At 43.6% G+C, this 25608-nt stretch overlaps 2 protein-coding genes across 2 annotated transcripts; both read right to left on the bottom strand.

Moving 5' to 3' along the window:
• Positions 1–1420: 1420 nt before the first annotated feature.
• Positions 1421–12423, bottom strand: LOC128069690 (uncharacterized). The gene is made up of 8 exons (XM_052662799.1): positions 12343–12423; positions 11649–11788; positions 11380–11450; positions 9962–10069; positions 7708–7809; positions 6162–6232; positions 1730–1991; positions 1421–1605 (listed from the first exon to the last, which is right to left on the bottom strand). Exons 1-8 carry the CDS (start codon positions 12421–12423, stop codon positions 1421–1423), a joined length of 1020 nt encoding a protein of 339 aa, XP_052518759.1.
• Positions 12424–15665: 3242 nt separating this feature from the next.
• On the bottom strand, positions 15666–22149 carry LOC128069689 (allergen Bos d 2-like). The gene is made up of 6 exons (XM_052662798.1): positions 22069–22149; positions 21401–21540; positions 21143–21213; positions 19509–19616; positions 18423–18524; positions 15666–15808 (listed from the first exon to the last, which is right to left on the bottom strand). Exons 1-6 carry the CDS (start codon positions 22147–22149, stop codon positions 15666–15668), a joined length of 645 nt encoding a protein of 214 aa, XP_052518758.1.
• Between the last annotated feature and the right edge of the window lie 3459 nt (positions 22150–25608).

Below are 25608 nucleotides of genomic sequence, written 5' to 3'. Positions count from 1 at the left end.
GCTGTCTTTTCACATGTCTTTTCTGGCATCAGAGAAGTTGGTGCTGGAAAATAAAATATATACGGTAGTAAAGAAACCCCTGCGGATGCAGCAGACCCGGTTTTCATCCCTGGGTTGGGAAGATCCCCTGGAGGAGGAGCTGACAACCCACTCCAGTGTTTTTGCCTGGAGAATCCCATGGACAGAGGAGGCTGTGCTTTGTCACTCAGTTGTATCTGACTCTCCGCGAACCCTGGAGTGCAGCCCACCAGGTACCACCATCCACATGGATTCTCCCGGCAAGAATACTGGAGGGGGTTGCCATTTCCTTCTCCCAGAGGAGCCTAGTGGATTACAGTCCATGGGGTCATAAAGAATCGAACAGAATGAGCGACTGAACAATAAGCAGCCCAGGTGTCTCTACTGTAGCAATCACACTGCAGTCGTGGGTTAATCCGTGATTAACCGCTACCCTGAATTTTTGGTTTGTTTTTATTGTGGTAAAAGTCACATAATAATAAAACATATTATTCTAACCATATTTAACTGTGGTAAAGGGCTTCCCTGGTGGCTCAGACGGTAAAGCATCTGCCTGCAGCAATCCAGGAGACTCGGGTTCGATTCCTGGGTCGGGAAGATCCCCTGGAGGGGGAAATAAGGTAAAAGTCATATAATAATAAAACATATTATTTTAACCATATTTAATTGTACAGTTCAGTGGGAGTAAGCACATTCTCATTGTGTTGTTGCAAGTATTTATTTATCATCTCTGGCCTAGTTATTCTGTTGTTTTTCTGTAAGGTTATACCCAACTCTTGCCACCTCATGAATTGCATGGATCCAACTCTTGCTGTGTGTGTGTGTATAAGGTTGTATCCTTCTGTGTAAGGTTGAATCCTTGCACAAGGATACAAAGTTGCATCCTTACTTTTGTGTAAGGTTGTATCCAACTCTTGCGAAACCCCATGTAGCCTGCCAGGTTCCTCTATCCATGGCATTTTCCAGGCAAGAATACTGGAGTGAGTGGCCATTTCCTTCTGCAGGGAATCTTCCCCACCCACGGATCGAACCTGAGTCTCCTGCATTACAGGCAGAGTGCTGTCTGAGCTGCACTCTAGACCGTGCTTTTACATGTTAATTATTTATTTTTATTTTTGACTCGACTGGATCTTTCTTGCGGCACACAGGCTTCCTTGATTTGCAGGGAGCCGGGGCTACTTTTCCTTGGGGTGGAAGGTTTCGCAGTGTCTTCTCTTGCTACACAGCACTGGGCTACACGCTCACCGGCTTCAGGAGTATTTCTGTCTCTCTCTCTCTCTCTCTCTCTCTCTCTCTCTATATATATATATATATATATATATATATATATATACACACACATATATTTATTAATTTATTTTGCTTTGAAAGCTTTACTCTTTAACCAAAGACCTACAGAGAGTTACCAGTCTTCCAGCCAGCAGGAAGTTGGCTGCAGTCTTTCTCTCCAGGAACCTGGAATCTCAGCTATGCTTGGTTGAGCTGAGCTACTGGCTGGCACCACGCGCCCCTCCCCAGGCCTGCGTGCCTGTGCGTGCACGTGCGGGGTACCCTCGTGATCGTGGGAGGCCAGGGGCACAGTCCTGCCTGCACAGAAGGACCGAGAGCAGGCCTTGTCATCATCTCCCGTGTGCCCCTGGCCTCACTGTGCTGTCTCTACTGGGCCTGCTGGCCTGTGTGTGTGTGTGTGTGTGGGGGGGGGGGGGGGTACCCTTGTGATCACGGGGGTCTGGGGGCACGGTCCTGTTTGCATAGAAGGACCTCGGGCAGGCTTTGTCTGCATCGCTCCTGTCTCTCTGGCTTGGCTGCATAGTCACCACCGGGCCTGCAGCTTCGTCTCCTACCATCCACCCTCCGCCCCGGCCTTCCCTGGAGGCGGACTGGCGGCCGGGTCCTCCCATCGCCTCGCCTGGTGCCAGCTGGACGCCCTCTTCTTCCACCATGCTGGGCGTCTGCATTTGCTGGGCGTCCGGCTAGAAGAACTTGGTTCAGTGACCTGTTCGGGAAGCCAGCAGGAGCCAGTCCTTTTTAATTAAAAAAAAATTTTTTTTTAAATTTATTTTTGACTTTGCTGGCTCTTCCCTTGCTTTTGTGTGGGCTTTCTGTAGTCATGTCAAGCGGAAGCTTTTCTTCCTTGCAGGGAACAGGGGATTCTCATTGTGGTGGCTTATCTTGTCGTCCAACATGGACTCAACACTTGTGGGTCCCAGACTTAGTTTTTCTCCACGCGACATGTGGGATCTTTGCGGAGCAGCCCCGTGTCTCCTGCATGGACAGGCAGATTCTTTTTTTATTTTTACTTATTTTTTTTTTAACAGCATACCATTTATTATTGATGGTTTTAATGAAGTTAGTGAAGCTAAAGAGAAAATCAGGCAAAATTTATGTATTTGATAGCTCAGTGGAAGTTAGGTGTACGTTAAGATCCATCTTTTTGAATGCGTCACCAGTCAGTTCAGTTCAGTTGTTCAGTTGTGTCTGACTCTTTGTGACCCCATGGACTGCACCACACCAGGCTTCCCTGTACATCAACAACTCCAAGACTTTACTCAAAATCTTGTCCACTGAGTTGATGTCACTAATGTTTATACATATTTGTATATGTTTATACACATTTGATGGAGAAGGCAATGGCACCCCACTCTAGTACTCTTGCCTGGAAAATCCCATGGATGGAGGGGCCTGGTGGGCTGCAGTCCATGTGGTCTTGAAGAGTCGGACATGACTGAGCAACTTCACTTTCACTTTTCACTTTCATTCATTGGAGAAGGAAATGGCAACCCACTCCAGTGTTCTTGCCTGGAGAATCCCAGGGACGGGGGAGCCTGGTGGGCTGCCAGCTATGGGGTCACACAGAGTTGGACATGACTGAAGCGCCTTAGCAGCAGCAGCAGCATACACATTTGATGGATATATTGCTTATTATTCCAAACACACTTTCTAGGTTCTAATGTTTATTTGCAAAAAATCTTGGTATTTATAGACAACATCTATTCATTTACATGATAGAGTTTTACAAATGTCCTTTAAATTTAGTACTTTTTTTGTCATGGGAGTATTCTGATATGTAGTTGCCAAACAATAATGGCGTTCACGCTACATTTTTAAAAGAAAACAGCAATTGACTTCATCAAGTACCTAGTTTAGATCGTTGTGGTTGGCAGGTGCATTCTTAACCACAAAGCCACCAGGGAGACCCAGGGATGGCTTTAAGAATGAGCTGTGTGTATTCAGGGATGGTGGCTGGTTCTGTGGGGTTCAGGCGTCTCGCTCCAGGCATCTGTTTGGGGACCCAGCCACATGCGTCACAGAGAAGCATGCCACTGATGACTCATAGGAGCATGACATGCAGACACCCTGGATCCTTCCAGGCCTGCTTGGAACAACCCTTCAGAACCCCCATTCCAGGGCCCTGGCTCTGAATGCAGAAAGGCCAGGTCCTTCTCTGTGTCCTGCTCACTATAAACCATGAATGTGGCTTTTCCCTCTGTCTCGGCATCCCTGAGAGCACATCCCATTCTCACCAAGGGTGGAGGTCGGGGGGCCGACATGGTAAAGGGACCCAAGGCATCCAATTGTACTGACTTGCAGTGGGGTTAGGCTGACTGCGGTGTTTATCAGGAGATCACGGGTTGAGGGAGGAAGACTGAGCTAGTGGAGGTGATGGAATCCCAGTTGACCTATTTCAAATCTTAAAAGATGATGCTGTGAAAGTGCTGCACTCAATATGCCAGCAAATTTGGAAACCTCAGCAGTGGTCACAGGAATGGAAAAGGACAGTATTCATTCCAATCCCTAAGAAAGACAATGCCAGAGAATGCTCAAACTACTGCACAACTGCTCTCATCTCACACACTAGCAAAGTAATGCTCAAAATTCTCCATGCCAGGCTTCAACAGTACATGAACTGTGAACTTCCAGATGTTCAAGCTGGTTTTAGAAAAGGCAGAGGAACCAGAGATCAAATTGCCAACATCCACTGGATCATGGAAAAAGCAAGAGAGTTCCAGAAAAACATCTATTTCTGCTTTATTGACTATGCCAAAGCCCTTGACTATGTGGATCACAAGAAACTGTGGAAAATTCTGAAAGAGATGGGAATACCAGACCACCTGACCAGCCTCCTGAGAAATCTGTAGGCAGGTCAAGAAGCAACAGTTAGAACTGAACATGGAACAACAGACTGGTTCCAAGTTGGGAAAGAAGTACGTCAAGGCTGTATATTGTCACCCTGCTTATTTAACTTATATGCAGAGTATATCATGAGAAATGCTGGGCTGGAAGAAGCACCAGCTGGAATCAAGATTGCCGGGAGAATATCAATAACCTCAGATATGCAGATGACACCACCCTTACGGCAGAAAGTGAAGAAGAACTAAAGAGCTTCTTGATGAAAGTGAAAGAGGAGAGTGAAAAAGTTGGCTTAAAGCTCAACATTCAGAAAACTAAGATCATGGCATCCGGTCCCATCACTTCACGGCAAATAGATGGGAAACAGTAGAAACAGTGACAGACATTATTTTGGGGGGCTACAAAATCACTGCAGATGGTGACTGCAGCCATGAAATTAAAAGATGCTTGCTCCTTGGAAGAAAAGTTATGACCAACCTAGACAGCATATTGAAAAGCAGAGATATTACTTTGCCAACAAAGGTCTGTCTAGTCAAAGCTATGGTTTTTCCAATGGTCATGTATGGATGTGAGAGTTGAACTATAAAGAAAGCTGAGTGCTGAAGAAATGATGCTTAACTGTGGTGTTGGAGAAGACTCTTGAGAGTCCCTTGAACTGCAAGGAGATCCAACCAGTCCATCCTAAAGGAGATCAGTTCTGAGTGTTCATTTGAAGGACTGATGCTGAAGCTGAAGCTCCAGTACTTTGGCCATCTAATACAAAGAGCCGACTTATTAGGAAAGACCCTGATGCTGGGAAAGATTGAAGGCAGGAGGAGAAGGGGACGACAGAGGATGAGATGGTTGGATGGCATCACTGACTCAATGGACATGAGTTTGAGTAAACTCTGGGAGTTGGTGATGGACAGGGAGGCCTGGTGTGCTGCAGTCCATGGGGTCGCAAAGAGTCAGACACGACTGAGTGACTGAACTGAACTGAACTGTGCAGACTAGTGACTCAGTTGTACACATACAGATATCTTTTTCTGATATTCTTTCCCCGTGTGGTTTATTTCAGGAGACTGGATGTAGTCCCGTCCTCTACAGTAGGACCTTATTGTTTGTCCATTCTGCATATACAAGTTTGCATCCGCTAATGTCAAACTCCCACGCCATCCCTTCCCTGCCTCTTGGCACCCACAAGTCTGATCTCTATGTCCGCGAGACTCTATTTCTGTTTTGTCAAATAGGTTCACTTGTGGACACTGTATATTATTATTGCATGTTGTTCCCATTGCAATCCAGGGGAAGCACTGTAAAACTACCGTCTGTGGTTTATTCTCTCTTCTCACCAAGACAGTTTCAGGATTCACACCATGCGCCCTAAACCTGCTTCATTGTGCCCTCGATTTCTACCCGGTTGGATTTACATGCTTTGGGCGTTAGACGTATGGCACACGCCCTCACTGACACGTATGTGCATTAATCAGTTTATTGATCACTTTAGGAATCCAGTAACATCAGCAAGACCACAGGGGATTTGTAGTAGGAAAGTTGCGGGTCGTGACCTCCTGGGAGAGACGAAATGACAATTTCAAGGAAAAGGTCTATTATCCCGATACAGATGATTAGTGCTGTGACGCTGCTCGTATTCTTAACTTTGTTTTCTGCTTGAAACATGAAAAAAAAAAAAAGTAGCACGTTGTTGAGCTGATTAGGATGAACATGATGTTGGTGATATGGTGATAGCATAAAGGAGAAGAGAGAAGCAGTGGATGGTGGACCCAGGGGAGAATTTTCCCTGCACCTTTCACAGAAGTCCTTCTGTGAGTGTGGCCGTGTGGGATTATCCTACAAGACCCTTTTCACAGAAGTCCCTCTGTGTGTGTCCCTGTGGACTTGCATAGCATTACCACCTGGTGAAATTAGCAGTGAGCAGTCCTGCATCAGCTTGTCTGCTGAGAGTCGCTAGGTTACATATTCAGAGGCCTGAGATGTAGGAGACGATATCCTGTGTCACCCGTGCGGCTTACATCGTCTGCAGTCTCCTTTATCATCACGGATGTGTTGCGGCTGCAAGGTCCTTCGTTCACAGTGGATTTCACTGGGGGGGGTCATCACATCTCACAGCTCGGGGCTTCACACCGCCTCCTCCTCTGTCCTCAGAGCATCTCACCGTGGAGTCTACACCAGTGTTGTGTTTGGACATTTAAATCCAACCACTTATGGAAGCCCGAGCCTTTGCTGTCCAGCAAGGTGGACTGTTTTCTTCTCTTATTCTTTCTGTAAATCAGTTTTTATTGAAATGTCCTAGATTTGCAGTGTTGCGTTACTTTCAGCTGTACAGCAAGTGATTTGTTTGTACATTTGTGGTTGTTTAGTTGCTAATTCATGTCCCACTGTTTGCATCCTATGGCCTATAGCTTGCCAGACTCCTCTGTCCATTGGATTTTCCAGGCAAGAATACTGGAGTGGGTTACCATTTTCTACTGCAAGGGATCTTTCTAACTCATGGACAGAAGCCACGTCTCCTGTGTCTCCTCATTGGCAGGCAGGCAGATTCTTGACCACTGAGTCACCTCCAAAGCCTCAGTTATACATATATGTAGGTAAATGTATTTCGAAGAAGGCAGTGGCACCCCACTCCGGTACTCTTGCCTGGAAAATCCCATGGATGGAGGAACCTGGTGGGCTGCAGTCCATGGGGTCGCTAAGAATCAGACAGGACTGAGCGACTTCCTTTTCACTTTTCACTTTCATGCTTTGGAGAAGGAAATGGCAACCCACTCCAGTGTTCTTGCCTGGAGCATCCCAGGGACGGGGGATCCTGGTGGGCTGTCATCTATGGGGTCACAAAGAGTCGGACTCAACTGAAGTGACTTAGCAGCAGCAGGTAAATGTATACCTTTTAGATTCTTCTTTTGAAAGTTATTACAAGACATTGCGTATAGTTCTCTGTGTTATCCACTATGCCTTTGCCATTTATTTTATAAGTTTTACTGTGTATCTGCTCATCTCAAACTCCTAATTTACCCCTTGCCTGCTTCCCCTTTGGTGACCATTAATTTTGTCTGTGTTTGAGAGTCTGTTTCTGTTTTATGAATGGTTCATTTGCATCACATTTTTATGATTCCACGTGGAAGTGACGGCATATGGTATTTGCCTTTCTCTGTCTGACTTAGTTCACTTAGTAAGATCATCTCTGGGCCCATCCATGTTGCTGCCAATGGCATCATTTCATTCTTTTTCATGGCTGAGTAATATTCCATTGTGTATGTATCCCATTCTTAAAACAGTGAAAACTTGCACCTCCCCCAAAGAGCGAACCTACGGAGAAAAACCTCAGTGTTGGAAGTGTTACGTCTCTACTCACCCAGCTGATGTTCTTTGTTCTTATGGAGGACAGTCGTCTGTGAAAGAGAATGAATAAGGGGAATAATGACCATTGATATGCCTCTGTTTCCAAGGATTATTTCATAACAGCTTTGTACAAAGATATCTGTGTCAATGGGAATTTTGAACTGAATGTCCTAGTGACGTGTTTTCATTTTGGAAACCTGTCATCCTCTGGGGCTTTACCTGTTTCGATGACATGTTCTATATTTTCATTTGGAATGCCTCTCTCAGTGTTCAGCTGCTGATACGTCTGAAATTCTTCTTGAGTGAAACTGGTTCCTTTGGCTTGATTTCATAGCAGACAGGGCAGAAGAGGTGTGTATTAGAATCTGTTATGGGTTGTAGAGAGTCACCTGGCTCCTACCTGTAGTGATCAGTAAGTCTCACCAACACCGCTGGCCTCCACCATCACTTAAACCCAGGTATTTTTCTACAGACGTGCCCGTGTGTGCACACAGGTCTTCACAGGGGTCCATGGGGGTAGAGTCCCCACAGTTACCATGTTACCACCTTCCAGTTCTTGCAACTACTGCGTGAGCTCCAGGTCATTCAGCTGTGAGCTTAAGCATGCCCCAGGGAGATGCAGTTTTTCATGGTACAGTGGAGAAGGTCGTGGCAAGTCTGAGACTCAGCTCTCAGACTCTAACGCTTCCTGTCCACTTTGTCTACATCCTAGAATTCCATCCCTGGGGTTTTCACGAACCCTCATGAAATGGAGAAGGAAACGGCAACTCACTGCAGTCTTCTTGCCTGGAGAATCCCAGGGACAGAGGAGCCTGGTGGGCTGCCGTCCATGGGGTTGCACAGAGTCGGACACGACTGAGGCAACTTAGCAGCAGCAGCAGCATGGAATGAATGGGCGGGGGATGATTTGGAATTTTCAAAAGCACACTGACCCCACTGAGATGGTGGGTCACCTTAAGTTCAATGCCCCATACCTGATATTTTCTGCCTGCTTTTTGTCTGTGAACGATTTTAGTCAAAGTGTAAGTTTATCAGAGGATTGCAAATGTCATATAGCAAAGGAAAACTGTCAGAGGAGATGTAATAATAATAATGTAGTCATGAAGTATAGACAAGGATCTGTAGTTCCTCCCCAAGAGCAATAGATACTGTTCTGGGTCATTTCCTAGGCGCTGTCTTATAGACACTGAAACCCCACCCTGGTGGACAATTAACTACAGGATGACTAGATTGTAGCTGTGACATAAGCTGCCACAATTCAGAGAATTGGTCTCAAGGAGTTGGGAACTGTCGATTCACTATGCCTAAAACAGTCACGATGATGCTGTTCAGACCACTGATGATCGATTTCAAAATGACTGTTGGAGCTGACCTCTGTTTTTGCAAGGAGCCCTCTCCCTCTGTCTGTAAGAGCACTTGTCCCTCTGTTTGCCAGTTGTGGGCTGGGGCAGTCAGCCTTTGGACAGAAGTCCACTCTCCCTGTAGGTGTCTGCATCTGAATGAGAGCAGACTTTTCTTTCTAAGAAGCTGGGCTCTTGGTTGCCTTTTGAAGGGCAGGCAGCAAGATCCCACATTTGGTGACAACGTCACACATGCTACTGAGGGAAAAAACTCACACTTTGTCATCCTCAAAGAACAGACACAACCCCCACCCATCCCCGATGAGGATATAATATCAGAGGGGATAAAGGGGTGTGGGAGTGAACCCAGGGGATTGGGCGGATGGCAGAATGACTGCCATTCCAGACCATGCTGCCTCTGCAGTCTTCAATGTGGTCCGGTGGTATCTGCAGAGCATTGGGTTCAGGTTCAGGCAGTACTTTCATGACTGTGACAAAGGAAAAAGCATTTGTCATGGAGATGAATGCAGTCATGGCCGGGGACCTGTGAGTTTCTAAACTCAGGTTTACACCTTGGTTCACTTTGGCGTCAGGACCCAGCAACTCTGTATGATACTTGGCAAGAAACTCATGGAGCATCCTGAAATGTTTCCTTGGATCTCTGGGATAAGTGTATCTCATTTTTAAAAGAGCCATCTGATAGACTTCCCCAGTGGATACATTTCTGCATTTTTCTAGCAGACAGACTTTCTGTATCCCCGACTCACGTCACATGAAGTCTGAATTCTCCGTGTGAACACACATCTGTTCGAATGTGCTTCATATAAGGTGCTGTGCTCAGTTTGCTCAGTCGTGTCTGCCTCTTTGTGACCCCATGGAGTATAGACCACCAGGCTCCTCTGTCCGTGGGATTCTCCAGGCAAGAATATTGGAGTGCATTGCTATTGCCTCCTCCAGGGGATCTTCCCAATCCAGGGATCAAACCCAGGTCTCCCACACTGCAGGTGATTTCTTTCCCATCTGAGCCACAGGTCAAGCCCTAATATAAGTTATGTGTGTACCGCTCTCCTTTCTGTAAAAATACGGATCATGTGAACACAGCTAGTTTATATTGGGGAAGCTATAGTACGTACCGCAACCTTCAGTTACTTTTGTGATCTTCTCTCCATCATCATTTTCAAAATAAAATACCAGGATGTTGTCTGATACATGAATGATTTGCAAATAATTTGCACCTGCGACTGTGGCAGAGGGAAAAAAGAAAACATCAAACCTCAATATGATTAACTTCTTTTCTTTTCATTTGAGCCTGACTTATTCTTCACATGCTATCATCAGTCTTGCCTTGGATGGTGAACTGTATCTCACTGAGATTTCTAGTGATGCATTGTTAGAACTAGTTAAGACAGCTAGTGAACTAGGAAAGCTCTCTCCACCCCACCCCCTCTTCTCCTGAAGATGAAGACTTCCAATCTTCTAGACTGAGCAGTCTTTGAATGATAAAAAGTTGTCTATTGCGACTCTAGGAGGTGTTGAACCTCAGCCATCTCATAGGACCTCACAAGAGCTGACTGTTAAATTTTCAAGAATTTTGTAACCCAGTTTGCAAGTACAATCATGGTTAGAAAGGAATTCAAAAATTTAAATGAATGATATTAAAATAAATGTCAGTCCATCATCCAGAGTTATTTCCTAGGACAAGAGGTGATAAAAGAGGTACAGATTAGTCTATCGCAAAATGTTGGGCATATATAATGTGAAATGCTTGCAGATTAGATCCTGTGGCTCTGTGTCCACAGTTGAAATTAAAATAAATACATAAGACCAAGATTAGAGTGCTCTGTTGTACATTTTTTTCCCATAAAAATGAAACATACAGACATTTGATCACTGAGTAGACTATTACAGTACTGATATTAATATTTGACATTTATGTCCTCTTATTTTAATTACAGATAGAAATCTATGCTAATTCCCCTTTCAAATTATGTATTAATATTCATATTTGAGAATTATTTCTCCTTATTTTAAGCTATAGAGATAGAAGTCTATGCTAAAGTCCCTTTCAAATTATGTAAAAAATGAGTTTGAAATTTTGGCTGTTATTTTAACTGTTTCCATTTTTGGACTTTAAGTTAATCGTGTTCTACTTACTAAACCTGTTAATGAAAAACTTTTAATATTTAAAGAATTTCTTTAGTCAAAACAAATTTAATCATGTAGGTCAAGTAAAAGAAAAAATTGTGAAAGTGTCGTTATTATCCTAAGTAGGTGATCACACTTCTCCATGCCCGAGGAACATGAGGAGTCCATGTTCTGGGGCTTTTTCTCAGAGACCATCAGTGGCCACATTCCAACCTTGGACCTCATTGTGGGACAGAATTGATTGCTGAAAAGTTAAATGGCTTTTCCAAGGTTGCATTGGTATCAAGTACAGGAAATAGTCCACCCATCGAGATATCTAGTTGTTTTGGATGAAACACAGACTATTCATCTGAACACGCTCCATGGTTTGGGGAAGACCACCCATCCGAGGAGCTGGAATACTCACATTCTATGAAGTAAACACCTCCTTCTTGTCTCTCTAGCACTCCTGAGAAAAACTGGCATCTCCCGTCAAGTCTGAAAAACACAGCAAACAAGACAATTCCTTCGCACCTGTTCACTCCCCAGGGCTTGAGGAGGACACCCTTCTGGGAATAGAGTTCGCACACCCAACTTCACCGCCATGCCTCACACCTCTCGCTGCACATTGGAGCCAGGACCCCATGTCAGAAGTCAACAGACTGCTGGCTTTCAGTTGAGGAGGACTGTGCTTACTTGACGTAAAATGAAATGGAGAGGCGTTCGCAGTCATCAATACATTCGATCTTGCGATTGTAACACCTCAGCGGGCCCCCTTCCACAATCTTCTCCTTGTTATCCGCGGCCGAATAAATGGTGCGCCACTCGCCTGTAACCTAAGAAGGAAGTTCCTCATAAACACCAGTCAATCTCTTTTCTGGTTACTCACCAATACGCAGCACTATCTATGCTTCTGCACTTACCACAGAAGAGAAGCAAATTGAATCTTATTAAAGCAAAGAGGAGTCCCTCCCTCTACCTTGCAGAACAACATGACAGGAAATCATCTTTCCTATTGGAGCACAAAGCGTAGAATTCAGAAAGTTTTGCAGACAATTCAGAGTGTTTTGAAATAGCTGAAAGCATGCCAGTAAAGACCGAGACAGTCATATCTTTCTGAACGTTAGCTTGTTAGGCTTTTTGTTTGTTTCTTTTGCCTACAGATGAATAAGATAAATGAAAAATAACCAAGAACAGATAAACAGAGGGCAATATTACGTTCATGTAGATATGTCAACCACATAAGGTATACAATCTGGTCATATATATGCACAAAAACATCTCTGTCAGATGCACACACAGCCTCACACACACACATGCACACACACACACACACACACACACGATCAAGCAAGCAAGACCTCCTAGCAGATCAGCTCATGCTGGGTACCTTTGAGGGGTCTATCTCAGCTGGAGTTTCCTGGGCGGCACAAACCAGGACAAGGACAAGACTCAGCAGCAGAACCTTCATCTTGTGACTCTCGACGTCCTTCTACAGAATCTGAGGGCGCCCCAGTTACTGGAGAGAATGTGCGCTGGTCCCGCTTTTTATAGGATACGTCCCTTGGCGGAATACATATTGATCAAACAGTGGCTAATCACACCATCACGGTGACCTAAGCATAATCTTCTGACATCCTGGTTGGCAGCGGAGCATTTTGGCATTCTGTGCTTCTTATACAACTCCTGTGTCATTTCTTTCACACTGAAGAGGTCTGTTTAAGCTTATTTTCTAAAACGAATGTTGGCACCTTCGGTTTAAGAAGATAAATAGGTGGTATCTCTACCAGGAATCAGTTACCAGGGAATTCATCAGAGGGGTCAATATATGTATTTTTAATATTGAAATTGCGCTATAGCTGATGTACAATATTTTTTTTGCTACAGGTGTAGCACATAGGTATTCATGATTTTATTTCTACCTTTAGACTTATAAAATATTGCCTTTTTTATTCCCTATGTTTTCCAATCTTTATTCTTCAAATAATCTTTGTATGTTATTAAGAGTTGGACATGACTGAGTGACTGAACTGAACTGAACTGACCTCTTATTCCACTCCTTATCTCTGTGTTACTGACTTCTTTCCCTCAGCATATTCATTTGAATAAACATCTATGTATTTTTGTAGACTCCTTCCCCACTGCCCCTGCATAGTACCATCAGGATATGTCCCACTTTTATCCATTCCGGTGTTGATGGATACACGTTCATAGACACGATCTTGTAAGGAAGGGAGCCATCTTATCTCCTGGGTAGAGACTTAGGGGTTGAGCTGCTGGATCTCTGTGGCTCTGATTTTCGATCCCTACCAACAGGAGATGAGAATTTCCGTTGCTCCATCCTTGCCAGGACTCAGTAGGGTCAGCTGTTTTCATGTCAGAGATTGTAATGAGTGTGTTAGTGTATACAGTTTCAGGAGTATTTTCAATTTGCTTGGTGAATAAAGTGGGGTGATTGCCATCTATTTATTCCCTTGGTCAGGCATCTCTGCAAGTTGTTTGTTCATTACTGTGTGAATTATTTGTTTTTCATGAAGTCTGTAGGTTTTTACCTTTTCTGGATATGAGTCTCTTTTCAGAAGAAGATGTGCGAATATTTTCCCCCTGTCACTGGCTTCACTTGTGTTTCCTTAAGGTTGTCCCTCAAAGATGTAAATATTTTGATTGAGGTTTGGTTATTAACATTCTGTTCCCAGTGTGGGATCCTGCTTGGTGTATATTTTAGTCAGTAACCGCCTAATCTTTGATCACTGTGTCCACCTGTGTTTTAACTCTAGAGTCTTTCTTGCTTTGGGTCTTAAATACACGTCTATGAATCTCTCTGTGTTAGCTGTAAAACATGGAGTGATGCAAGAGTTGAAGTTATTATTATTATTTTTTTTGGTCACATGAATTCTCAATTTCTCCAACAGTTTTCCTTATAAGATTATTGTTCTCTTCTGAATTTCCTTTGTAACTGTATCCAAAATCTATTTGTCTCTATATTCCTGTCCCTTCCCCACGAGCAGATTTGGTTGTGTTCTGGTTTGTGTTTCTCCATTCTTGGTTCTCTTTTGGGGCAGTGTTAAAAAGACAGTTAGAACATGAAGATCACACGAGTGGCCTTCAACAAGTTTGTGTCAAAAGCAAAGCATTCACGGTTCACATCTTGTGAAAATAGAATTTTCATCCATTATGGATCATTAGAGCAGTACAGGTTTCTGTTGATTTTCACAAAGCGTGTCTGAAAGAGCAAGACATTAGTTTTGCTACATTTTGGAGCCAAAAGAAATAATCCTTGAATAAATAGTGGCTGCAGAGTTCTCAACATAAGCAAATACTCAGTTTCACACATAACGGTTTAATTGACTTAAGTTCTACTTCAGGTTTTTTTTTTTTTCCTTTTGTTATATTTTTTTCTGTTTATTTATAACTAGCTAAAGAGCTCCTGTGATTTAAAGAAAGATGTAGTGAACTGAATGGTGACTGTGACAAACAGGATTGCACATATACCTGTCAGTGGCTTAGAGCAGAACTTTTAAGTGTTTTTATCACACACACACACATACACACACGGGGTAAAATGAGTAACAGAGGTGTTGGTCAACTTATGTCTTATGTAAATCACCAGTGATGGTTTTTCTTTGACTCTAGCTTCCTATTCCTGATCTTCCTGCAAACTTCTAAGAGTTGGTATATCCACACTGATTAAAGTTAATACACTTGTGATAGAGATCCCTCTTCCCCAGGATTTGATATCTTGTCAACTGGATAGAGATCCTTGAAAATAATTTTTCAGATAAAATTTTTTTTAACGGTTCCTATTTCCTGCCTGGTTCCTAATGTTTTCATTATTCACACATTAACTGTTTCCCTGAGAATTTTTAAAAAGGATTTTAGTGGGGTATCTCAGTGGTCATACTTCTTATAACTTCTGCTAAGGGTGTGTTTTCGTTTTAAATTTTACAACGCACACTGGGTCTTGCTTGCTGTGTTCTGCCTTTTGCTAGTGATGGAGTGAGGGCTTGTCGTTGTGATGGTTCTCTTGGTCAGGCTCTGGAGCACGAGCGGAGTTTGTGTAGTGCGTGGCCTTTGCTATCATACACACGTGGGATCTTCCAGGATATGGATTCAGTGTGTGCCCCCTGCGTTGGCAGGTGGAATCTGAACCACTGGACCCCTGGGGAAGTCCCTCTGCTCCATCTGTCCTTTCTTTGTTTTAATTCTTGTTTAAGGTCGCTTCCTTGGGTCAGACCTAAGTGAGCATAGCTTCATTCTTCCCGGGGCTATTAGTAGCTGTCCTCCACACTGCCCCAGGAGCAATATTGGACATCGTCCAACCTGGGGGAGCTCATCTTTCAGTGTCATATCTGTTTGCCACTTTGTACAGTTCATGGGGTTCCCACAACGAGAATACTGCAGTGGTTAGCCACTGCCCCCCTCCAGTGGGTCGCCTTCTTTCAGAACTCTTCACTATGACCCGTTCTGTCTTGGGTGGCCCTACACGAAATGGCCCGTAGCTTCACTGAGCCATGCCAGCCCCTTCAGCACACAAGGCAGTGATCCATGAAGCGAGTATAGCTTATTCGTCAGCTGCCATTGTTCCATTTTCCGTCAACAACTCGAGTCCACGGACACCAGTGTCTTGACCTTGGACATCAGTGTGTGCTCGTAACATGCCTTCAGAGTGCATGCAGCTTACAGTGAGCCCTGGCAGGGTCCAGGCCCAGTGCCCTATTCTGTCTCGCCTCTCACTTCACAGCCGTTCAGGTGCACCCAGCATTCCACCTCCTCATGAATCAACCAGAGGTCTCCAGAGTGGTCTAGCACGGCCTCATCTTTTTCACTTCCCTTACACATTTTTCCTGGTGCCTTGTCTGGTCAAGTGGCATGACCTACGGGACACCCATGATACTTCTTTGGCCCATCGGTTGGCACCAGTCAATGACTATTACTTTGAGAAATATCTGATGAGCAAGCACCTTCTATGCAGAGCTTTAGGTAACTCTGCACCTGCATTGCGTCAGCATCAAAGTCTCTGCTTCTGGGGTTTGAGAAGGAGAGTAGCCCCCCTCTAGTTGGACGTCACAGACCCTGTGCTTTGTGAACACCATCACTGCCCTTTCTTTAGTAAACACTGTTCACTTTTGTTGTGTGTGTGTGTGTGTGTGTGTGTGTGTGCACTCAGTTCATAAACCATGCCTGACTCTAGCGACTCCTTGGACTGTAGCCTGCCAGACTCCTCTGTTCGTGGATTCTCCAGGCAAGAATACTGGAGTGGGGTTCCATTACCTTCTCCAGGGCATCTTCTTGACCCAGGGATCGAACCTGCATCTCTTCCATCCCCTGAAACAGTAGGTGTATTTTTTTACCACTGCACCCCCTGGAAGCCATGTAAGACTTCATTCTGAAACATCTTTACCACCTCCTGCAACCCCACAGCAGATGAACACTGCTTGACACCATCGTTGAGTTGTTTTCAGGTTCCGCTTAGGACAGCTCAGAATAAGGTACCTGAAAACCAATCCCATTTCTCATGTGACAACTGACCAGAACCTCATTTCAGCATATAAAACTACCTTCTGTGGTTTTTTCTCTCATCTCACAGAAACACTTGCAGAATTCACACCATGCATCCTAAACAGAGTTATTTCCACCTTCTTTGTACACTCGATTTTCCGCACAGTTGAATTTACATGTGTAGAGTCTTTGCAAATATAGAGACTTTGTTCACTACACATATGTGCTTTAATCAATTTATTGATCAGTTCAGGGATCCAGTAAGATTAGCAAGAGCAGAGGACATTCGTAGTTGGATAGCCGTGGGTTCAGGGTCATGATTTCCTGGGAGAGAATAAACGATGATTTCGAGGAAAAGGTCTACCGTCTTCATATGGATGATTGGGATACCTTAGTGCTTTGATGCTGCTCCATTCGTGCTTCATTTTTTTTTCTCTTTTAACATGAAAAAAAGTAAAACATTGTTGACCTGATTAGCACTAATATGGTGTTGTCTGAAGCATGATAGAAGCAGTTGCTGATGGAAGCAGTGGGGAAATTTTCCTACAAGACCCATTTCACAGAAGTTCCTCTGTGTGTGTACCCCTGGAGGTTCCATGGAATTACCATGTGGTGAAACTAGCTGTGAGCAGTCTGGTATGAGGTCTGATATCGAGAGACACTAAGTTACATGTTCACAGCTCTTTGAGATGTAGGAGATTATATGCTGTGTGCCCTGTGCCACTTACATCTTCTGTAATATCATTTATCATCACGCATGTGTTGTGGCTGCGGGCCCATTCATTCACAGTGGGACTCCCCAGCGATCATCATCACTCCCAGATCAGGCCTTCACACCACCTCCGTTGTCCTCAAAGCATCTCACAGTGGATTCTACACCAACGTCAGTGTTTAGATATTCTCATCCAAAGACTAAGGAAGCCCAACCCTTTGACACTTGGCAAGGTGAAGGGTTTGGTCATCCCAATCTTTTTTTAAAGTTAACTTTTATTGAAATGTAGTCAATGTTCAATGTTGCATTAGATTCAGGTACAGAGCAAAGTGACTCATTTATACGTTTGCTGCTGCTTTCTCGGCATGTTGTTGCTACTGTGACACTATGCACTATAGCTTCCCAGATTCCTGTGTCCGTTGGAATTTCCAGGCAAGGATACTGGTGTGGGGGTGCCATTTCCTATTCGAAGGACCTTCCTGACCCAGGGATAAATTCACGTTTCCTGTGTCTCCTGCATTGGCAGGCAGATTCTGGAACTCGGAGTCACCTGGGAAGCCCTCACTTACATATATGTGTAGGTAAATGTATACCTTTTTTCATTCTTCTTCTTAAAAGTTATTAGAAGACACTCAGTATAGGTCCCTGTTCTCTCCAGTTGGTCTTTGTCATTTATTTTATATATTTTAGTATCTATCTGCTCATCTGAAACTCAGAATTTCCCGCCTGCCTGCTTCCCCCTTAGTCATCATTCATATTATCTGTGTTTGAGTCGGCCTCCATTCTTTATTGGTTCATTTGAATGCTATTTTAGATTCCACGTGGAAGTGATGGCATATGATATTTGCCTTTCTCTTTCTGAGTTACTTTACTTAGTAACATCATCTCTAACTCCATCCAGGTTGCTGCAAATGGTATTTTTCATTCTTTTTGTTGGCTGAGTAATATTCCATTGTGTATGTACCCCATTCTTAAAGCATTAAAACCCCCTTCCCCCAAAGTGTTAAGCTACTGAGAAAAACAATATGTTGTAAGCGTCATATTTCTACTTACCCAACTGCTCTTCACTGTTCTTATGGAGGACAATTGTCTGTGAAAGAGAATGAATAAGAGGGAAAATGACTATTGACATGCCTCTATTTCAAAGGATTATTTCAAAACAGCTCTTATTCAAGATATCTCTGCCAATAGGTAATTTGAATGGGATGTTCTAGTAATGTGTTTTCATTTTGGAAACCTGTCGTCCTCTGGGGCTTTACCTGTTCCGATGACATTTTGTATATTTTCATTTGGAACCCCCCTTTCACTGTTCAGCTGCTGATACTTCTGAAGTTCTTCTTGAGTGAAACTGGTTCCTTTGGCTGGATTTCATAGCAGACAGGGCAGAAGAGGTGTGTGTTAGAATCCGTTATGGGTTGTAGAGAGTCACCTGGTCCGTACCTGTAGTGATGGGTAAGTCTCAGCAACACCACTGCCCTCCACCATCACCGAAACCCTGCTTTCCAGGTAGTTGTTTACAGAGGCGCCCGAGTGCACACAGGTCTTCAGATGTGTCCGTGGGGGTAGAGTCCACACGGCTAACACGTTATCCCCTTCCAGTTCAGAGAACTAGTCATTGAAGTGCTAACCATTCAGCTGAGACCTTAGGCAGCCCCCTGTGAGATGCAGGCTTTCATGGGACATCACAGAAGGTCATGGCGGTCTGAGACTCGGAATTCCTCCCAACTCCATCTCTTCCTGTCCACTTTGTTGACATTCTAAAAGTCCATTCCTGGTGTTTTCATAAACCCTTGTGAAATGAATGGGCGCGGGAATGATGGGGAAGTTTCGAAACCACACTAATCCTAGTGAGATGGAACAGAACCTTGTGTTCCTTGCCCCACGCACCCTGTTTTTTGGCCTGCCTTTTGTCTGTGAAATATTTAAGTCAAAGGTTAAGTTTAATCAGAGAAATGAGAATGCGGGAAAGCAAAGGGAAACAGTCAAAAGAGACCAAGGAAGAATAATGTAGTCATGAAGCAAAGGCAAGCACCTGTAGTTCCTCTCCAAGGACGATAGATACTGTTCTGGGTCATATCCTGCAAGCTGTTTGTTACCACATGGACTCTAGCCTGCCAGGCTCCTCTGCCCATGGGGATTTTCCAGGCGAGAATACTGGAGTGGGTTGTTATGCCCTCCTCCATGGAATCTTCCCTACCCAGGGATCAATCCCAGCTCTTCCACATGGGATGTGGGTTCTTTCCCAGCTGAGCCATTTGAAGCCCTATCGTAAGGTGTGTGGACCTCTCTCCTTAGCGTAAAAGTACTGATCATAGGAACTCATCTACATAAGCTCCAGTACTTACCAAGACCTTCAGTCATTTTTGTGATCCTCTCCCCATCATAATTTTCAACATAAGTTACCAGCATGCTTTCTGACACATGAATCACTTCCAAAGCATTGGTACCGTCGACTGTGACAGAAAAAAAAAAAAAAAAAAAAATCAAACCTCCGTATGATGAACTTCTTTCCTTTTGAGTTGAACATGTATTATTCTTCTCACTCTCTCTATCGTCTGTTTTCCCTCCGGTGGTAAACTTTGTCTCAAAGACATTTCTAGTGGTGTGTTGTTAGAATCTTTAAGAGAGCTAGTGAAGTAGGAAAGCTCTCTCCACAGCCCCCTCTCCTGAAGATCATCAAGAATCTCAGTCTTCTAAACTGAGCCCTCTGTGGACGATAGCAAAGTTGCTTGTTTGCAATTATAGTATATGTTGAACCTCAGCCATCTCATACCCGCTCACAAGAGCTGACTGTTACACTTTCAGGAATTTTGTGACCCAATTTGCAAGTACCATCGTGGTTAGAAAGCAACTCTAAAAAATTAGATGAATCTTAGTAAAAATGAGAGTTACTACATATCCAGAGTTATTTCCTAGCATAAGAGCTAACAAAAGGGGTATACATTAGTCTACTGTCTAATGTTGGATGTACATACTCTTGAACGATTGCAGATGAGATCCTGTGGCTGCATGTCCACAGTTCAAATTAAAATAGTTGCATCAGACCAAGATCAGAGTGCTCTGTTGTATACGTGGTCAATGGAAATGAAACCCGTGGACCTTGGATCACTTAATGTAATGTTACAGTGTTGATATTAATACTTGAGGATCATTTCCTGTTATTTTCAAATACAGAGATAGAAATCTGTTAGTGCCCCTTTCAGCTTCTGCATTGATATTATATTTGAGAAATATTTCTTGTTATTTCAGACTGTGGAGATAGAAGTCTATGCTAAACTCACTTTCAATACATGGAAAAATTCTTTGAAATTTTTGCTCTTGTTTTGAAGTGAAGTGAAAATCACTCAGTTGTGTCTGACATGTGCGAACCTCGGCCTGTCACCCATCAGACTCCCCTGTCCATGGGATTCTCCAGGCAAGAATACTAGAGTAGGTAGTCATTTTCTTCTCCAGGGTACTTCCAAACCCAGGAATAAAACGTGGGTCTCCTGCATTGCAGAGCTCTTATTTTAGCTGTTCTCATTTTGGGGCTTTAAATTAATCATGTTCTACTTACTACACTTACTAATAAAGAAAGTTAATATTTAAGAAATTTCTTCACTTTAAGCAAATTTGATCATGTAGATGAAATAAGAGGTAAAAACAACTTGGAAAGAGTCTTTATAATCTTAAAATAGTAATATATGCATAATCTTATGCCCTTCACCACGCCCAGGGAACATATATAGTCACCATTCTGGGACTTTTTCTCAGAGACCATCAATGGCCACATTCCATCCTTGGATCTCATGCTGGTGTTGTGGAACAGAATTGATTCCTGAAAAATTACATGGCTTTTCCAAGATTGCATTGGTAATGAGTAGTGGAAGCAGTCCACCCATCCAGACATCTAGTTTTCTTTGATGGAACCGAGGCTATCCAACTGAACATGTTGCATGGTTTTGGGAAGACAGCCCATCGGAAAAGCTGGAATACTCACATTCTATGACGTACACATATCCTTCTTTCCTCTTTGCCACTTCTGTGAGCAACAGACATGTGCCATCGTCCCTGAAAAACCAACAGACAAGACATTCCTTCTCACCATCCATTTCCCAGTGCTTGGGACACCCTTGAATAGAGTTCGCACCCTCAGCTTCACAGCCATGACTCACACCTTTCACTGCACATTGGAGCCCAGACCCTATCTCCAAAGTCAGCAGTCTCCTTGCTTTCCATTAAGGAAGATTGTGCTTACTTGAGATAAAATGTAATGGAGAGATATTCACAGTCATCGATGCATTCAATCCGACGATAGTAATTCCTCAGTGGGCCCCCTTCCACAATCTTGTCCTTGTTATCTGCAGCTGCGTAAATGGTATGCCACTCTCCTGGAATCTAAGAAGGAAGGTCTCCATCAGCATCAGTCAATATCTCTTTTGGTTACTCACCAGTACACGGCACCACCTTTGCTTCTGCCTTTCACACAGAAGAGAAGCAAATTCAACCTTATTAAGCAGAGTTCTACCCCTTACCTTGTTGAATAACATGACATGAATTCATGATTCCTGTTCGACCAGAAAGTGTAGAATTCAGGGTGTTTTTTTTTTTTAAATAAAACATGTCATGATTGGTCATGACTCTCTGAATGATAGCATGATAAATTGTTTCCTTTTTTATTTTTTTTCTTTTAGCCTATAGACTAATAAGATGAAGAAAAAATAAAAGACCAGATAGACAAATGGTTGTATTTTTCTCAGGTAGTTACATGGACCCTGGTATGTATACAATCTGATTCTACATATAAATGAGCTAATCTTTTACATGTACACAAAAACAAGCACACACACACACATGCACACACACACACACACACACACACTCAAACAAGCAAGGCCTTCTAGGAGATCACCTCATTCTGCGTACCTTTGAGGGGTCTATCTCAGCTGGAGTTTCCTGGGCAGCACCAACCAGACCACAGAGGAGAGTCAGGAACACGACCTTCATCTTGGGATTCTCGTGGCCCTTCTTCTAGAGAAGCTGAGGGCGTCCCAGCTGTTGGAGAGGTTGTGAATTGGTTGCACTTTTTATAGGATATGTCTCTTGGCAGAATACATAATGATCAAACAGTGGTCAATCACATCATGCGGTTACATAGATGTCATCTTCCCACATCCTGGATGGAAGCTGAGCTTTTTTCGTGGTTTTCTGTGGATCTTATAAAGCTATTTATTTTTAGACAAGCTGCAGTGGACCTGGACATTAAGTCTTCGCTGTAAATAAGAAATCACAGGACACTTGGGGTATTTCCAGGACAGTGATATTTATATTCTTGTCCATCCTCCAAGCGTCCAAGACACATATCCTCAACCTCTGTGTTATTTCTTTCACATTGAAGGAGTCTGTTTAAGCTTATTTTCTACAAGTGCAGATGGCACTGTCCAGTTTAAGAAGATAAATATGAGTTGTCTCTACCAGGAATCAGTTCTCAGGGCCTTCCTCAGAGGGGTCTGCATGTTTTTTTAATTGAAATTGAAATATAGTTGATGTACAATATTTTTTGTTACAGGTATACCATATAGGTATTCATAATTTTATTGCTCCTTTTGAAGTTACAAGTATGTAGGCTTTTTTTTATTGCCTATGTAGTACAGTATATATTTATACATTATTTATTTTAACATAGTAGTTTGTACCTCTTATTCCACTCCTCCTGTCTGAACCTACCACTTTCCTTCACCCCACTGGTTGCAAATAGTTTCTTCTCTGTATCTTTTTTTTTGGTTATATTCTGGAGTTTGTTTTATTTTTTATTTTGCACATATAATTGGGATGCAACACTTTGTCTCTCCATTCTTTTATTTTTTCTTCATCTTATTTTTCTGTAGGTTTATAAAAAACTTAGGTCACACCTGAATGGTCTGGTGGTTTTCCCTACTTTCTTCAATTTGAGTCTGAATTTGGCAATAAGGAGTTCATGATCTGAGCCACAGTCAGCTCCTGGTCTTGTTTTTGCTGCCTGTATAGAACTTCTCCATCTTTGGCTGCAAAGAATATAGTCAATCTGATTTCAATGTTGACCATCTGGTGATGTCCATGTGTAGAGTCTTCTCTTGTGTTGTTGGAAGAGGGTGTTTGCTAAGACCAGTGCATTCTCTTGGCAGAACTCTATTAGCTGTCAGGAACCAGCGTGAGGAATTCCACCCGTGACAAGGTCATGCGGCAGAGCTCTGATGGCAAGGCTAATCAGACCTCAGGTTTTCCCCCTGGAATTTCCTGAGCATCCACCCCTCCAAAAATAAGAATCTGCCTGCTTTTCCACTCTTCTAATATTCTCTGGAAAAAGTCAAATCAGGGCTTTAGTCTTCTGCATTTGAAAGGGATGTTTCAGTTAAAACCCCCTCTGATAGCTCTATAGCTGGCCTAACAGGTTCCCCCGGACCTCTTACAGCTTGTGAATTGTTTACAGCCCCCCAACTGCGAGAGGCACAAAGCTTAAAAGCATCTTAAAGATACAGAGCCTTTTCTAAAGAGTTAAAAATTATATTCGTAGAGGGTTTTCACTGTTGACTCAACGACTGCTGCCAGGCCTCCATATTCTTTATCTTTTAGGCACCTGGGAGGATGTTAATCAATGTAAACGGGGTATGGAAAAAGATATATAGTAGTTTTGATGTTAGCAACACTAGACTTTTGAGTTAATTACTTTTCTCTTTGTTATATATCACTGCACTCCTCTTGTGCCCTTGCTATGTAAGAATGTAACTTTATTTAGTGCTTTCTGAGAATGGCACCAGACTTTGGGAAGATCAACACAAATAAGTCTTCTGGTTGACAAACCCTTATCAGAAAAAAAGCTGTAAAATGTTAATTTGCCCTTTTTGTCCAGAAGATGATGTAAATCACCTAAGACTTGTGTATACAATTAGGTATGCAGAGAGAAAAGCCTGGTTTTGATAACAGTCTGGACTGCTAATGCTGCATAACTTTGTGTTAACCATTGATCTCCATGTTTTATCAAAAGTATAAAAGGCCTTCTGAACAATAGAGGACGGAGCCAGTGGCTGGACTGGTTTCCCCCGTGTCTCCTCTTTAATTTCTGGCTGAATTCCCATCTGGAGCGGGGCGGCTTGCCATGTCTACTTACTTGCCCTGGCTTTTAAGACCTGCGCAAAAGGGAGCCTAAGGAGGGGCACCCTTAGATATTCAAGTGGGCGCTGGTGGCCCAACGTAGATAGTGCAGGCTCCTTGTCTGGAACTTTATTGGCCTTCCCCGTAAGCCAAGTTATTCAGCCTTCTTTCTCCACTTAATTTTCCTACTATACTATTGTTTCTTAATCTAATCTTATATTAATAAACAAATAAGTCTTTCCTCGCCAACGCCGTCCTCACTTCGAATTCCCTGGATCCACCGGGGCTGGACCCCGGCAATTAGCCTTTGCCTTGCTTCATTCTGTACTTCAAGGCCAACTTTGCCTGTTACTCCATGTGTCTCTTGACTTTCTGCTTTTGCATTCCAGTCCTCTATAATGAAAAGGACATCTTTTTGGGGTGTTAGTTCTTGAAAGTCTATTAGGTCTTCATAGAACCATTCAACTTCGGCCTCTTCAGCATTACTGGTCAGTGCATAGACTTGGATTGCCATGAATTTGAATGGATTGCCTTGGAAACGAACAGAAACCATTTTGATGTTTTTGAACTGCATCCAAGTACTTCATTTGCAACTCTCTTGTTGACGATGATGGCTACTCCATGTCTTCTAAGACGGCAAGACAGTAAGTCTGGCGAGTTCGCATTTAGAATCAAACCCTGTTCCTGCCAGAGACTCTCAGAGGGCCCAAACAAACCTTGTGCTCACCAGGACCCAGAGATCCCACAGAGACTGAGGCAGAACTGTGTTTGGGCATCTCCTGTGGAGGTACATGTCAGCTGTGGTCCACCGCACCGACAGGGGCTCTGGGTGTAGCTATGACATAAATCGTCTTGGAGGAGGTCGCCATTAGCCCCACTATAGAGAAGCCAGAACTTACAAAGACTGGGAAATAGACTCAGAGGACACAACAGAACCTTGTTCACCGGGACCAAGGAGAAATGAACACTGACCCCATAGGAGACATGCCTGTAGGTGTCCGGGAGTCTCTGGCGACGGTGTGGGTCAGTGTTGGCCTGCTGCAGGGTTGGGGGTATGGACTGTGGCAGTGCATGCCTGGGATGTTTTGAGGGAGGTCACCATTTTCTTCATTACCGCCACCATAGTTTGAGTGAAGTGAAGTGAAGCCACTCAGTCGTGTCTGACTCTTTGGGACCCCATGGACTATAGCCCACCAGGCTCACCGGTCCATGGAATTTTCCAAGCAAGCACACTGGTGTGGGTTGCCGTTTCCTTCTCCAGGGGATCTTCCCGACCCAGGGATCGAACCTCGGTCTCCAGCATTGCAGGCGGATTCTTTACCATCTGAGCCACCA

The sequence above is a fragment of the Budorcas taxicolor genome, chromosome X (assembly GCF_023091745.1).
Source record: "Budorcas taxicolor isolate Tak-1 chromosome X, Takin1.1, whole genome shotgun sequence".
NCBI classification, from domain to species: Eukaryota; Metazoa; Chordata; class Mammalia; order Artiodactyla; family Bovidae; genus Budorcas; species Budorcas taxicolor.
This window is presented reverse-complemented; position numbering and strand designations above follow the sequence as displayed.